General features: G+C 48.1%; 1 protein-coding gene across 7 annotated transcripts in view; it reads right to left on the bottom strand.

The window, feature by feature from the left end:
• Window positions 1-16,361, bottom strand: part of CD244 (CD244 molecule) — a 69,941-nt gene that overhangs the window by 21,691 nt on the left and 31,889 nt on the right. For 5 of the 7 annotated variants that reach the window (XM_039512375.1, XM_039512374.1, XM_039512380.1 and 2 more), the window contains 2 exons: window positions 15,279-15,486; window positions 12,558-12,795 (listed from right to left, as the gene is read on the bottom strand). In XM_039512375.1, coding sequence (XP_039368309.1) covers window positions 12,558-12,606 — 49 coding nt within the window. In that variant the 5' untranslated portion in view covers window positions 12,607-12,795; window positions 15,279-15,486. Of the gene's footprint in view, window positions 1-12,557; window positions 12,796-15,278; window positions 15,983-16,361 lie in introns of those variants that run through there. The other 2 variants (XM_039512377.1, XM_039512381.1) reach the window with 2 other exon arrangements.

The raw sequence follows: 16,361 nt of genomic DNA on the forward strand, positions 1-16,361 counted from the left end.
GAGGTCTCACTTCAGCCCTCAGGACCCAGGGCTGGCTACTGTACAGTGAATCATGCACCTAGCCACTGCCTCAAGCCAGCTGGGCTTAGAATAACACTGTGGTCTGTGCTAACACCTTTGTGCATCTTCCGCTCAGCAGACAGGCTGAGCAGCATTTAACTCACAGGTCAGCCTCTCCCTGAGACGCATTCTCCAAAGCAGAGCAGTCAGTGTTAGCTTTACACTAGGGTTACCATTGGGGCTGGAGGTATTCTGGGGTTGGACATTTTTCTGAAGGTTTCGCCACAGGACAATCTTTAATTAAAGATTAATCTTGAATTCCTGGAGACTCCTGGACAATCCTATTGGCAGCCCTAGTTAACACACACACCCTGCCCTCTCTTCCCCCCACACTTTTACGTAAAAAGCCACAAGGACAAGGTTGAATTACATGAAAACAATCAAAAGGAAGAAGCTAGAATAAGTATTGTCCCATGCTCAGTATGACACCAAAACGTAGGTTTACTCTTTAAGAAACTGAATATTATAATAAATAAGAACCTGTTTTTCGTACAGGTCTTTTCATCCATTGATCTCAAAGCACTTTGCAAAAGTGGGTCAGTGTCATTATCCTCATTTTACAGGTGAGGAAACTGAGGCACAGAGCAGGGAAGTGACTGACACTGTGCATCGTTGTGGAGCTGGGAACAGAACCTGGAAGGGGTGGGGGGGAAAGATCCCCAGCTGGTGTCAATCAGAAAACAGATCTCTGTTGCAGGCAGTGGAGCTATGTCAGTTTACACCCAATGAAGATCTGCTCTCGCTCGCTCCCACTCCAGAGCCCTATCCATGGATAGCACACAGCTATGGGCCTGATTCTCATTTACCCTAAGGCCCTTTATACCCCTCTGCCAGCGTAAATCAGCCTTAAAGTGGGAACATCTGTAATTTACATCTACATACGGCCTCTTTAACATGGCCAGCAAGATATAAAGGGGCGTTCGTGAAAATGAAACTTGGGTACGAAATGTTTAGCGCTTTTACCCTCTCCTCACGAATGAATTTTTCTGGCCCCTGGATAATTTGTGCTGCTTATCTGTGAATTCCCTTCAGTTTGTAAACTCTCTTGTACTGAATTATCCAACACTGAACCGCATATTCTAGCAACCGAGAAACACACAACCACCTCTCTGTTCCATGACGTGATACTTCTGCATATGCTTCCTCAAAGGACATCAGCTTGCCCCTTGCTGCGCCTATCTCATTCACAGCTCATGCCAAGGCCCCTAGGCCTCCCTGAACCCTAACAAATGCATAGCAGGAAACTCACCTGGCTCACCTGTGTGTTATTACCATCGATAGAATCGTAAGAATGTGTCCAGACTTTATGGAATGCTTGTAGGATGCTGCACGTATTAATCCTTCTTATAACATCTGTCTCCCATGCCAGAAGGCGATGTTCTAAAATGTTTGCTCTGTAACTTTAAAAATGTTTGCTGAGGCTGTAGATCCCCCCAGTCCGGGGAGAAGCAATATGAAGTGTGAAATGCTCGTTTACCACAAGCAGGGTTCTCTCCTCCCCACCACCACCAGATGTACAGACACCAGACAAACCGCGGTGGAGAGAAGCCTTGGTTGATTTTGCTTCCCCCACACCTCTGAAGAGGGGACATGTGCAAGCCCACGTCCCAGCACAGTTTGAATGTGGGGGGAAGGGAGTAAAAATGCCTGTTTAGGAGAAATTGGTCTCTTTATGCTGTCCAGACTCAAGGGGCAAAGATTCCTAAACATAAGCAAGAGACCCCCCCAAGCTGCTTGGCTTGGACGTACAAGCTTGCTTACTACAGACGCTTCTAGTACCTTTTGTGTATGCTCACCTGCTTTAACCTTGTCAATAATGCTCATTTCTGTTTGCTAGTTAGCAAACCTTTAGCTAGGTTGTTACAGGACTGGTTACAAGAGTTGTCTTTGGGTTAAGAAACCAGTGCAACTGACCGAGGGTAAAAACAACCGCACCTTAGAGACTTGGGCTGTGGCTACACTTAGCACTTCAAAGCGCTGCCGCGGTAGTGCTGCCGTGGCAGCGCTTTGAAGCGCTAAGTGTAGTCAAAGCGCCAGCGCTGGGAGAGAGCTCTCCCAGCGCTGTCCGTACTCCACCTCCCTGTGGGGAATAACGGACAGCGCTGGGAGCCGCGCTCCCAGCGCTGGGGCTTTGACCACACTGGCGCTTTGCAGCGCCGCAATTTGCAGCGCTGGAGAGGATGTGTTTTCACACCCTGCTGCAGCGCTGCAAATTTGTAAGTGTAGCCAAGCCCTAACAAATTTATTTGGGCATAAGCTTTCGAGGGCTAAAACCCACTTCATCAGATGCATGGAGTGAAAGATACAGAAAGCAGTATAAATACTACAGCACATGAAAAGATGGGAGTTGCCTTACCGAGTGGTGGGTCAGTGCTAACGAGGCTAATTCAATTAAGGTGGAAGTGGCCTATTCTCAACAGCTGACAAGAAGGGGTGAATAGTACTACAAAAGTCATTTTCCTCCTTTGCTAGTCACCCCTTCTTGTCACCTGGTAAACAAACCATCCCAGCCTGCCAGTGGGCCACTTGCCAAAGGTTGCCAATCCCTGATATGGAGGCAACATGATATTCTCTGTCCTATTATCTATCCCATTCTTAATTATTCCCAGCATTCTGTTTGCTTTTTTGATTGCTTCTGCACATTGAGTGGATGTTTTCAGAGAACTGTCCACAATGACTCCAAGATCTCTTCCTTGAGTGGTAAGAGCTAATTTAGAACCCATCATTTTATATGTATAGTTGGGATGACGTTTTCCAATGTGCATTACTTTCCATTTATCAACATTAAATGTCATCTGCCATTTTGTTGCCCAGTCAGCCGGTTTTGTGAGATCCTTTTGTAGCTCTTTGCAGTCTGCCTGGGTCTTTCTTAACTATCTTTAGTAATTTTGTATCATCTGCAAATTTTGCCACCTCACTGTTTACCCCTTTTTCCAGATCATTTACGAATATGTTGAAGAAGACTGGTCCCAGAACAGACCCCTGGGGGACACCACTATTTACCTCTCTCCATTCTGAAAACTGACCATTTATTCCTACCCTTTGTTTCCTATCATTTAACCGGTTACCGATCCATGAGAGCAGCAGCTTACTTTGCATAACAGCCTTTGGTGAGGGACCTTGTCAAAGGCTTTCTGAAAATCTAAGTACACTATATCCACTGGATCCCCTTGGTCCACATGCTTGTTGACCCCCCTCAAAGAATTCTAGTAGATTGGTGAAGCATGAGTTCCCTTTACTAAAACCATGTTGACTCTTTCTCAACAAATTATGTTCATCTCTATGTCTGACAATATTGTTCTTTATTATAGTTTCAACCAGTTTGCCCGGTACTGAAGTCAGGCGTACAGGTTTGTAATTGCCGGGCTCACCTCTGGAGCCCTTTTTAAAAATTGCCGTCACATTAGCTCTCCTCCAGTCATCTGGTACAGAAGCTGATTTAAATGATAGGTTGCAGACTACGGTTAGTAGTTCTGCAATTTCCCATTTGAGTTCCCTTGGACCTCTTGGGTGAATCCCATCTGGTCCTGTATCAGGGGGGTAGCCGAGTTAGCCTGTATCCACAAAAACAACAAGGAGTCCGGTGGCACCTTAAAGACTAACAGATTTATTGGGCATAAGCTTTCATGGGTAAAAAACCACCTCTGAAAAAAAACACTTTTACCCACAAAAGCTTATGCCCAAATAAATCTGTTAGTCTTTAAGGTACCACCGGACTCCACATTGTTCATCTGGTCCTGGTGACTTATTGCTGTTTATCAGTTTGTTCCAAAACCTTCTCTAATGACACTTCAATCTGGGACAGTTCCTCAGCTCTGTCACCTAACAAGAATGGCTCAGGTTTGGGAATCTCCCTCACATCCTCAGCCGTGAAGACCACAATTTCTCTGCAATGGTCTTATTGTCCTTGAGTGCACCTCGATCATCCAGTGGCCCCACTGGTTGTTTAGCAGGCTTCCTGGTTCTGATGTACTTTAAAAAAAATTGCTATTACTTTTTGAGTCTTTGGCTAACTGTTCCTCAAATTCCTTTTTGGCCTTCCTAATTGTATTTTTACACTTCATTTGCCAGTGTTTATGCTCCTTTCTGTTTTCCTCACTAGGATTTAACTTCCACTTTTTAAAGGACGCCTTTTTGCCTCTCACTGCTTCTTTTACTTTGTTGTTTAGCCACGGAGGCTCTTTTTGGCTCTCTTGCTATGTTTTTTAATTTGGGGGATACATTTAAGTTGAGCCTCTATTATGGTGTCTTTTAAAAAGTTTCCATGCAGCTCGCAGAGATTTCACTTTGGCGCTGTACCCTTTACTTTCTGTTTAACTAAGCTCCTCATTTTTTCCGCCACTTAACCAAAAAATCAATTATTTGCTCAGCGTGAGTGAGGAGAGCTTGGCAGAGAGCTGTAGCTGTATTGATGGGGAGGAAAGGCTCGGTGTTATTCTATAGGTGGGCCCTACCAAATTCACCACAGCTGCCGCTTTCCAGCCGGCAAGCTCTGAAGGCAGCACGACCACCAGCAGCAGTGCAGAAGCAAGGGTGGCAGTTCTGCGACCTCCCTACAATAACCTGTCAACCCTCCCACAACCCCATTTTGGGTCAGGATCCCTACAGTTACAACACCATGAAATTTCAGATTTAAATATCTGAAATCATGAATTTTACGTTTTTTTAAAATCCTGTGACCATGAAATTAACCAAATGGACCGTGAATTTGGTAGAGCCCTATCTATAGGAAGAATCAGCGAGATTCAGACCCAGGCTGGATGTGATGATCTGCAGATGTGATTTTGCAGAGTCAAAGATGATGCTTAGGCAGAGATTTCCCTACACACACACCCCTCCTGAATTTCCCCTACAACCCCCCCCCCCCGCCCTCCAGTTTTGTGAGCTAGGTACATGCAGTGTTGTCAATTTAGTGATTGTTTGGAAATTTGAATGGAAACTGAAACTTTAATACAGACTTTAAAAGCATATAAAGTGTATGATAAAATACGTGTATCTGAAAAAGTATAATAGATTTGAAAAGTATGAACACTGACTAGCTTCCTTATACAGCTGTTGTTTTTTATGACAATGTCAGTGCATTCATTTCGGTGATGTTGGCCAGCCTAATAATTTCAAACGATGATTTGTAAGCAAAGTCTAAATGAGTTCTCCCTGACAGCTAGTGATCAGCTGGGGGCTAAGGCTTCAGGGCCAGATTGTATTTAAGGTCACACCTAATCTACCTACGTATCCAGCAAACAGAGTTGTGCTGCTCAAGTGATATTTTTTGCCTGGGGTTGGGTTACAAACCACTTGAATGCAGGCGTTAATGAAATGTTGTTATTTTTATTTCATGAGTAAAGGGCAGTAGAACTGTACTTAGCCTGTGCTGATTGAAGCAACAAAGAATCCTGTGGCACCTTATAGACTAACAGACGTTTTGCAGCATGAGCTTTCGTGGGTGAATACCCACTTCTTCGGATGCAAGCAGTGGAAATTTCCAGGGGCAGGTGTATATATAAGAAAGCAAGAAGCAAGCTAGAGATAACGAGGTTAGATCAATCAGGGACCAGCAGCTGAGGTGTGAAAACCAAGGGAGGAGAAACTGGTTCTGTAATTGGCAAGCAAGTTTCTCCTCCCTTGGTTTTCACACCTCAGCTGCTGGAACAGGGCCTCATCCTCCCTGATTGATCTAATCTCATTATCTCTAGCTTGCTTCTTGCTTGCTTATATATACACCTGCCCCTGGAAATTTCCACTGCTTGCATCCGAAGAAGTGGGTATTCACCCACGAAAGCTCACGCTGCAAAACGTCTGTTAGTCTATAAGGTGCCACAGGATTCTTTGTTGCTTCTACAGAACCAGACTAACACGGCCACCCCTCTGTGCTGATTGAGGCCATGAAGAGAGAGGGTGGGGACAGGTGTTTTGCTTGATGGTCTGCCTGAGTCACAAGTAGTATTTGACCTGGCCCTGGCCACTGTTTAAAGACAGAGCTGATTAGGCTCCATAGTAAATCTATTGTTTTGTTAAGTGACCACTACACTGAAATCACTGATAACAGGTCTAAGTGCTTAGACCTGCTGTGGGACAGTGTTTCTGTGGAAGAGACAGCCTAGTCTGCACTAGCAGCGAGGTTCCTCCACTGAGGGCGCTGCCGCCGCAGCGCCGCGGCTGCTGCGCAGCGCTTGGCCAGCGCCAAGTCAGCGCCAGCGCTGGGAGAGGGAGAGAGGCTCTCTCCGCTGTCTCCTGTCTCCCTCCTGGGAACGGCGGAAGCGGGCGCTGCTGGGCGCGGCCGGGGCTGGGGCTTTGATTACACTGGGGCTTATTTGCGCCGGCGCTTGCTGCAGAGGGTGTGTTTTCACACCCTGCTGCAGCGCTGCAAATTTGTAAGTGTAGCCAAGCCCTGAGAGCTCAGCTAAAATCACAGAGCTGGTGGAACTTCAAGAGACCAACTCACAGAGGTCACAGTGGCAGGTGGCAGCAGAAGGTGACGGCGCAGAACCATTGGAACAGAGCGATGGAGCGAACGGTGACACAACGAACAGCCGTGGCCAGAGCGAACAGTGAGCAGCTGGAGGAAAGAGCAAGGTGCCTTCTTGCCCCCAACCTGGGAGGTGAACTCATGTGAAAGCCCCTCTGAACTCTGAATCTCCACTGACCAAGGACAACACAGGTGAGTGTTAATGAGGCTGTTAAGAACGCTGGAGACACAGTACAGTTCATGTGAACAAGCATGGCTGTGGCATCATACTTTCCATTTAAGCAAGAGATAACATTGACCTCCAGTTTGTAGTATGTGCATTGTCATTTGTTCATCCTGAAGTTGAACACTGGTTCCGAACAAGACCAGCAAATGCTCACTATCTCTCTGCAAGAAACTCAGCTGACTCGGTAGAAGCATGTGGTTCAACAGTGAAAGACCCAACAGTTGAAAAACTGAAGAACCAAACTCAGAAAATTTGCATACATGGCTGATGAATGCACCGATGCAAATGGGCATCAAGTATGAAGTCATTGTGTATGTTATCTTGATATCAGTGGTAGGCCATCAGCTGCATCTGTGACAACCCACATTTTAGAAGAGTTAAATGCTTGTCAATTGGACCCCGAACAAATGGCTGCATGTGCATTTGATGGAGCTACAAACTTCTCTGGAAGACATGGTGGAGTACAAGTTTTGCTCAGAAAAATGTAAGCCTAATCTCGCCTATACCCACTGCAGAGGCCATCTACTCCAACTCGCGCTAGTACGAGCTGCAGACTCTTCAAAAGACCAAAAAGACTGAATATCTTGGAAAATATAGAAGATACACTGGGTCTGAAGTTCAAATTAGTCCAACCTGGGAAAACTCTCTGGCTTTCTCATGAGCGATCCTTGGCCATTGTCTTAAAATTACGCCAGCCGTTATTTCTGGCTTTGGAAAGTATCTACCAAGATGGGATGGCTCTAAGTATCTATTGGGTTTCTGGGAAACTGGGCGGGCGAAAGCAGTGAGGCTGGTGGATTACTTTTGCTACTATGTTCAGAGAAGGCTACTGCCATTCTCTCTCTTGTAAGCAGGGCCGGCTCCAGGCACCAGCGGAGGAAGCACCTGCCTGGGGCAGCACATGCTAAGGGGCGGCATTCCATCCATTCTTGGGGTGGCACAGTCCGAGAGGTTTTTGGGGGTGGGGGGGGACTTTTTTATTTTTTTTGCTTGGGGCGGCAAAATGGTAAAAACGGTAGAGCCGACCCTGCTTGTAAGTCTACCATTGAAACCACTTGGGTCATTAAACAATGCCATCCAGGCATCTGCTACAACAGTCGTACATCTTTGTCCAGCAATAGAAGCTACATTTGGATCAATCAGACAGATCCATTGAAAAAGTACTGGAAGAAGCAAAGACTTCAGTCCAGAAGATGACTAATGAAGGCATTTATATTGAATCCTTAAATGAAGAGGACAAGAAGTGTTTGTTAAAACAATTGAAAAAGTACCCAAACTTGATTCTTAAAAATCTACAACATCAGCTTCTAGATTCTACTCAACTTCTATGTAGCTTTTACAGATCCCTGTCTTATAAAACACCGACAGCTGAGTAGAGTGAGGCACTACCAGCAACGGGGCTGCCATGTGCTCAGGACAGAATAGAGAATTTGAACACAGAGTGGAACATCATACAACGAATGAATGAAGATTTGACTGCAACTTCTTTTTTATCATCACTAGTGACTCGAACCGATCTTTGTGCTGTTTCCTGGGATGAAAAAAGTAAGAATTCATCTCTTGCTACTCCCAGTCACAACAGCTACAGTTGAGCGTTCTTTTTCATCATTGAATAGAATTTTGTGTTCTGAAAGAAGTCGCCTTCTGCCTGATTATGTGAACTAATGAGCATATCAATTGAAGGAATGGAAATACTGGACAGACGAGAAGCCACCAAAGATGAACGTGTTGCATTCAAGAAGTTCATTAACGGAGTTGTGCAAAATTATAACAAGACACCAAGAAGGATGTAGATGTCGTGCTTCATAGAAGGCTTGAGTAGCCAACTTTAATTTGTGTGATGATTTTAAAACACGAGTTAAATCTAATAAAATGGTCATGAGACATTTTTCAGTTTTTACTATGGTGCCATACAGCCCCTTTCACCCTCACAGTCTCATCCCTCATCGGCCCTGACCCCCCCCCCATAGATTCAACCCCCCCCCCCAATTAAATTCCTGGGAAAAACACTGTGCTTCGGTTACAGGCCTGATTGATGGGGGGAAATGGCTGCTATCCACAATGACTGAGAAAGGAGGGAGGGGAAAGATTAATTTCTTCAACTCCACTGTACCCCTGGATTTAAAGGGATATTCCCAGTTGTTAGACACTACAGTCTGAGACCCCCTTTGCTGCCACTTTAAGAAACCTTCATGTATGGTCCACAATTCTATTCAGTACTAAGTACATTTAGTTGGTTGGGATTCTTGTTTACACCCAAGATACATTAGCTGCATTTCTCCAGGTTGAATATTTATCTTCTGCCCAAATCTCACAGGGGTGACCAGCGTTTCTCAAATTGGGGGTCCTGACCCGAAAGGGAGTTGTGGGGGGTCACAAGATTATTTTAGGGGGGGGCGCAGTATTGCCACCCTTACTTCTGCGCTGCCTCCAGAGAGTGACGGCTGCTGACCAAGGCCCCAGCTCTGCAGGCAGCAGCACAGAAGCAAGGGTGACAATACCTTACTATGCCGTCCCTACTTCTGCGCTGCTGCAGCTGGTGGCAGCTCTGCCTTCAGAGCTGGGCTCCTGGCCAGCAGCTGCAGCTTTCTGGCCGCCAAGCTCTGAAGGCAGCGCTGCCGCCAGCAGCAGCGCAGAAGTAAGGGTAGCAGTACCACAACCATCCCTACAATAACCCTGTGACCCCCCGCAAAAAAAACCTTTTTGAGTCAGGACCCCTACAACACCATGAAATTTCAGATTTAAATATCTGAAATCATGAAATTTATGATTTTTTAAAATCTTACAACTGTGAAATTGACCAAAATTGACTGTGAATTTGGTAGGGCCCTACCCATGGGGCCACCCTAACCCAACCCATTGCTGTTTAATTACAACTTGTGTGATGGTGTGAACAGCCAGGCCAATGGGAATTCAGTTTTCAAGTAAGGTTCTGTTCTAATCTTTTACCAAATCCTGATTCCTTCCATAAAGGCTCATCAACTGAGGAAGGGCTGCTTGCCAGGCTTAGTTAACCCTTTCCAGTCATGGCTTTTTAGAAACATGTCCTGTTTCTGGGACTGAACAGTTCTTTTATAGATGTATTTCCCCACCCCCCATACACACCAGATTAAAGACAGCGGGTCAGATCCTCAGCTGGTGTAAATTGGCATAGCACTGCTGGCTCCAATGGATTTACAAATGCTGAGGATCACATCCAGCCTGATTCGCTTCTCATTGACACCAGTGTGAATGGGGAGCAAGTCCTGTGAAGTCAGACTAGTGCAAAAAGTGAGAGGAGAACTGAGCCCCGTGCCCTGTATACGTACAGTACATACAGTATGTACAGTCGCTACCGTCGTACTGGCCACAACTAACCATTGTAGCCACAAGATCTTATCTTTGCTCCCCTTCCTCTATTATCTTCTTGTTCTCCCTTGTGCCGGGTCTAATATTTTAAGGGCCAGATCCTCAGCGGGTGTCAGTTGACAGAGCTCCGTGGAAATCCCTCAGGCAATTTCAGTTGGCCCCAGCCGAGGTTCCCCACTTTAGTAGCTAAACTCTTTGGCTCCGAGAGCGCAAGGCATTTCGGTTTCTCTGCACAGCCCCAAGCGCACACCCTGGTGCAGAACAAGGCATAGTAACAGGCACACGTTGCAGGGACACTGGGCTGAATTCTGCTGTGACTCCACCATTCACACGGGTGTCACTAGGAGCTGGAACTGGCTGACAGGGTGTTGTTTAAACCGCATCTGTTCACTCGAATCATTTGCCAAATCCAGGCCCTGATCCAAGGGAAGGACTATCGAACAGGCTCCCCCAGACCGGATTCAGCAGAGGTAAGGCAAGCTCGCCCCATGCTCCCCCACAGACCTGCCCTAAAGGAGTGAGAGGGATGGTGGAGTTTTCAGGCTCTCTTTGGTCTCTCCACTAGGACTGGGGCACAACACCGTGATGTGGACTCTGAGAAGTGGGCTGAGAGTATTTCCTGCAGTGCACCCCACTAAACAGCTTCCAGCTGACATTACCTGTCCGTCATTACAGACCTGCACTGGATCTGAACCAGGGACAGGTTCTGCGTTCCCATACCAGCCTGCTACACCACGCAGTCTTCAGAGTAGTGCCTGCAGCCTATCTTTTAACAGCCCACCCACCCAAATCACCCCCAAGTATAAAGCACCGGCCGCATCCTGCTATTGAAGTAAATCAGCATTGCCCCAGATGGGTAGAGAGTGCCCTGGGAGCCTACAGCCAGCCTCGTTTCAAGGGGGAACTAGAACACAAGGCAGCGTTTTCCAAAAATGTTGCAACACAAATAGACTCAGGGTAACTTTTTCCAAAGCACTCAAGTGAGTTAGGAACCTGGTCCCATTTTCAAAAGTGACTTAGGCACTTAGGGCCAGCTCTCCAAAATATTTAGAAGCCTAAAGATGCAGCTAGGTACCACAGTGACTTTGAAAATCCCCCCAGGCATCTAACTCCCATAGGTGCTGAGGTGCCCTAGTGGGATTTTCAAAAGCACCTAAGTGCCTATGTGAGTTAGGTGCCAGGGTGATTTTGAAAATTCTTCTAGGCACCTCTCTGCATCTTTAGGCACCTAAAACACCTTTGAAAATCTGGTCCTTAAGCCTTATTGAAAGCCAGTGGGATTTAGGTGCTTTTGAAAACGTTCCCTTCAGTGGCCATGACACAAAAAGGTGTGCAGAGCCCCAGGTGAGCTGACAGCACGACACGAATCAGCCTGAATTTTAAGAGAGAGGGGCTATCCCTGGCGTCTCCGTTCGTGGGTGCCCGACTTGAGACCCCTCAAAGGGAGCTGGGTTTCAGGGGATGCTTGCTTAGGACAGATCCCTTGAAGGCCTCTAGAAATTGAAACATCCCAATCACTCATCACTTGGGAAGATTTAGGCCAGTGACTTTAGCCCCAGACTTTAAGAAAGTTGTTGTGTCTGTGCAATTCAGGTCGGTTATTCCACTGCAGAGCTGTTTCAACGGTGTGAAAACCCGAGTGCAAACAACTCGCCAAACTCAACTCGCAGTTTCGAATGAGCCTGGGTTCACCTTCTGATTAGCTGCTGTCTGCAAACATTCAGGCAGCTTTTGTTTTTTATACGTGTTTGCAAATGGTGCATTTCAAACCCACGGCAGAGATTAGCTAAACCAAGAGGCTGGATTCTCCCCACGTGTAAATCGGCATTGTTCCACTGAAGTAAATACAGCTATGCTGCTTTACCCCACCCGAGGACAGGCTCCTGGAATTGTTATAGATGTATACTAGATTCTCCTCTATCAACCCCTAGAATGGGGTTAAAGTCGACTCCCACAATTTGCCCTTTGCCCAGGTGCTGCTCTGAATTATTCCCATGGCTCATTGCAGCGCTATAAAGAAAATTAAGATGCAAAGGGCCAGTTTTTTGCCTGCACTCCCGTTCCCTTTGCACTGCCCCACCATCAAGCTAAAAGATCACACCCTTCCCATCCATTTCCCCCTCTCCTGCTCTGGGGCTGAGGGAGGGGACCGTGCCTTTGGCCCTGGACTGTGCTGCTGAGGTGCCAACAAGGGGAGATAACCAGACCCAGCTTCAGTGGCTGTTTTGTGCTTAGGAGGCTCGTCCGTTCGGGACTGAGACCCCCCCAAGCTTGTTGCATGGCCACCAAGCTGGGGTGGAGTTGAGCTGGCACCCTCAAGGTGAAGCGTTCTGCAGCCTACAACTGAGCTCTCGAGCCATGTAGCCCCCCCATTCTGTCTGTTGCACAGACTTGGTGACATGACTGGTGAGGTAACGGGGTTCCCTCGAACCTGATGTAAAAATTAACACCGCATACCTCCACCATGGACCACAGAGAAAAGCAGCAGGCACAAGGAGATCCTCATGATCTGGTTCCAGAAGAGAGAATCAGCTGCACCGGTCGCTGTTAAAAGCTGGAATATTTCATGTCGCCCTCCCTGCTCTTGACAGCCCGAGATGATAGTGGAGGCGAATTTCTGACAGCGAAAAGAGACTCCTTCGAGACGGTCAGTCAACAACTTCCTCTGCTCCGTGTGGTTTCTCCGCCGTGAGCCCTGTCATTTTCACAACAGAACATTGACCTCTCTGCTCACAAAAGCCTACGCGCCATATCCTCCCAGCTTCCTTTAAAAGCCCCCAGCACACGCTAGCAACCAAGCCGAGCCGTGCTATTTGCAAGCACCTTGCTGCTCGCCGCTTCCAATCCAGGCAGAGTTTGCAAGAGAAGTGACTAAAAAAAGTTCCAGGAGCAGCAATGGGGAAGAACTAGTTCCAGTAGGAGAGTAGATGTGACTTGCGAAGAGTTGGGGAAGAAATTGCTTCTCGTCCTAACTGGGTTTTTCAGTTGCAAACCGCAAAATACTTTACAAAGAAAGCTCCTTTTATTTATTTTGGTTTTTACTTCCCTGTATTAGAAGAGTGCGATACTCTGGGCTCCCATAACTATTTTAAAATACACATATAATTTATAAACAGACCCAAGATCAAATGAAATAGCCCAGCGACAGCATCGGTAATAACACAAAATTAATTTACCTGCCCAGAATCTCCACCACTGCTAGCAATCACCCATCTAGCGTGGTTTGAAGGCTGACAAAGTCAGGCTATTATAGACCCCGTTTCCAAAGGCTCAGGGCCCAAGGTAAGTAGCATTTTCCTGTTTTACAGATGTGGAAACTGAGGCACAGAATTGGGCAGTGACTTGATCAAACACACTCAGCAGGTCCATGGCAGAGCCAGGAACAGAACCCAGGCGTCCTAAGTCCCATTTGGCTGGCCCATGCTACCACCTACCAAACCCCGACCAGAATTCATTCTGTTGCCCCTGATGAGGAATGTTTTGGAACAAGAGCCTGTAGGGCAGAGTGGGGCCTTTCACTTCCAGCGGCACCATCGTTTCAGTCCCCTCCAGAGGCCCCGATCCTGAAAAGACTTATGCAGGGCAGCCTTTTTGGCAGCGGAAGGTCCCGCCCCTAAAATAGCACCCCCGACAGAGGCGGCGGAAGGTCCCGCCCCTGAAATACCGACGACGACCGGATGTTCGGCCACCGTGGTTGCCGCCCCCCACCCCACAAATGTCAGCGCCCTAGGCAACCGCCTAGGTCACCTAATGGGTTGCACCGGCCCTGGACTTATGCACACACTTCACTTTATGCATGGCAGGGAGGATGGTTTTAGCTGGTGCAGGGTGGCCTAGCTCACTGATTTCAGTCTGCACCGGCCTCTGCACGTAGCTCAGTGCACTGCAGAGGGACGCCTCACAATTAAGCCCGTGCAGCAGTTTTTGCAGGACTGGGTCCCGGATCCCTGATGTCAATGACAGAATTCCCATTCACTTCAGTAGGGCAGGAGCAGTCCTCCTAGTCCCTGATCAGCCCCCATTGCCTGTCTTAGCCTAGTCAAGTACCCTCAACCCCTCCCCTAACTTTTATACAGCTAATAGTCTCATTTTTAAAAAGGGAGCGATTGTTTCCCCGTGCAGTTTCACACTTCTTGTGGCGATCGCACCTGCTCACCCTGGGCTGGACCACAGAGGAAAATAGACTGGAGGAAGTAAGTTATAAAGCCACATGGGTGGGATTTTCCCCACCGCAGCATTGCCTGATGGTCAGCGTCTCTCTGCCTCTCACAGGCCAAACCATGCAGGATGCAGGGCCCTGTGTCTGAAGGGGCTATAAATTAGACCCATTCCCCTGCTGACATTCAGCACTTACTTAACGCTCCCTCCTGTGTCCAGGCCTGTCACTTACAGGCAGGGGCGAAAGTAACTTAACGGACTTACCGGTAGCAGGTCCTGGGCAAGTGCGGGGGTGGGGGGCAGCTCTGGGCTGCCCCTTCTTCCTCCCCCATCCCCAATAAGTGGCCCTGCCAGTACAGTTGGCTGTGTACCGGCAGCCACTTTCTTACCGGTATGCCGTACTGGCTTCCTTTCACCTCTGCTTACAGGTCAAGGCAACAGCAGGCATGCACTAAATCAGGGATGGGGGCTCTGTAAGAGCTCCATGTATGTTACACATGCACTTAGCCTCCCTTGCACTTCAGGAGATCGGGGTCAGTAGATCTGGGGGAGGCTAAGGGCTCCATCCTGTAAAGGCGATGAGCCCTCTGGCCCCAGTCCAGCAAGCCCCCTAACCAAATGCCTCACCTTACACATTGAAGTCAGCGGGTCAAAGTCAGGTTTGGGGGACGTTCATACGACCTGTTCCACTGATAAACGGAGACCTCCTTCTCCAGACCTACCAAACCCCTCTCCCTGGTTCTAAATTCCAGGCTATTGACGTGTTCCCATTTTATCCCACACTTCCCCCACAAGCTCTGCAATCCGTTAACCCTTCACCCACCACCTGGCTCCTAGTATTTGTGGACCACCAGGCTGCAAAGTAATGGAAGTGGCTGCAATTGCAGAGGGCTCAGTCCTGTTACCACTAGCTAAGAGGCCAAAGATGCCTGGAGAAGTCAGGGGGAAGTTCTCACTGGACTCAGCAGAGGAACTTTGGCTTTTAACCTTCACGAGGAGGGAAGGGGGGGGTGAACTTACAAACTCTCGCTTCACCAGCAGAGTCGCTTTCACCCAGAGGATCTCTCACTGCTGATTAGTCCTTTTAAGGAGTCATTCAGCAGCTTCTATTTCCTCTACGTTGACAGTGGATCAGGCCATGATGACGTTACAAAGTTCTGTGTCTCTGCGTTTGGTGAGCGTTGAGGATTTCAGTCTTTTTTAGGATTGTCTACACGTGAAAGTTCATCTGGAATAAGATCAGGTGTGAATTTAAAGCACTTTAGTTTAATGCACTTCCTAAATGGATGAAGACAATCCGGAATAAAACACTTATTCTGGAATAAGAGCAGCCGTACATGGAGTTAATCAGGAACAGCTATTGCAGAATAACTTGCCATGTAGACAAGCTTTTCAGGGTGATGGCTGCATTAACCTTTGGAGAGCAAATGCTAGGGCGGTGATCTTTGGCACCAGCCTACATGGGCTCTCTAGATACTGACTGGCTGCAGGGGCACTCCGTGTTGATGGTGGGGGCGGGGGACAAGACAGAGAACAGAGCTGAGCACCCTCTGCGGGGTACGACTCCCCCAAGGAAGTGAATGTTGCTCCCTAGCTCTGGGTACAGCCTGTGAAGAAAGGTCTCAGGCAGCAGCTGTCACCAGGCTCGGGGGTTTATGGTGACGCTGGCACAGGTCCGTAGTTTCACTGCTGCATTTTTTGCAATTGCTAAAGCTGTCGTGTTCTCATCACGGATTTCTGTTTCGTGAGGAGAGGGTGAGGTTCTGCTATTTCGTGCTGTTGGTCCTGTCTAAGGATTCCAGGGCACTTTGCTACAGTCGAGCTGGGGTGGATGTGGGCATGCTGCACCAGGCCAGCCCGGGGGCTGCTCTGAGCTGGGCTGATTTGCTGGGTTGGCACCAGCTGCCAATGGCCCCTGCAGCTTCAGACCTGCGGCCCTTGCAACTCGTGCCGATCGCATCAGTGGAGCGGGGCTGGGACTGGTCAGCGAGCGGGAGACCTGCAAGGGGAAGCCAGGGGCTGCCCAGATGGGCCCAGGCTCGGTCAGCCTCATACCCCCCATGCTCAGCGCCTCCTGCTGGAACCCGCCCTGGATTTCCCTCC

Source organism: Mauremys reevesii, linkage group 24 (genome assembly GCF_016161935.1).
Source record: "Mauremys reevesii isolate NIE-2019 linkage group 24, ASM1616193v1, whole genome shotgun sequence".
NCBI classification, from domain to species: Eukaryota; Metazoa; Chordata; order Testudines; family Geoemydidae; genus Mauremys; species Mauremys reevesii.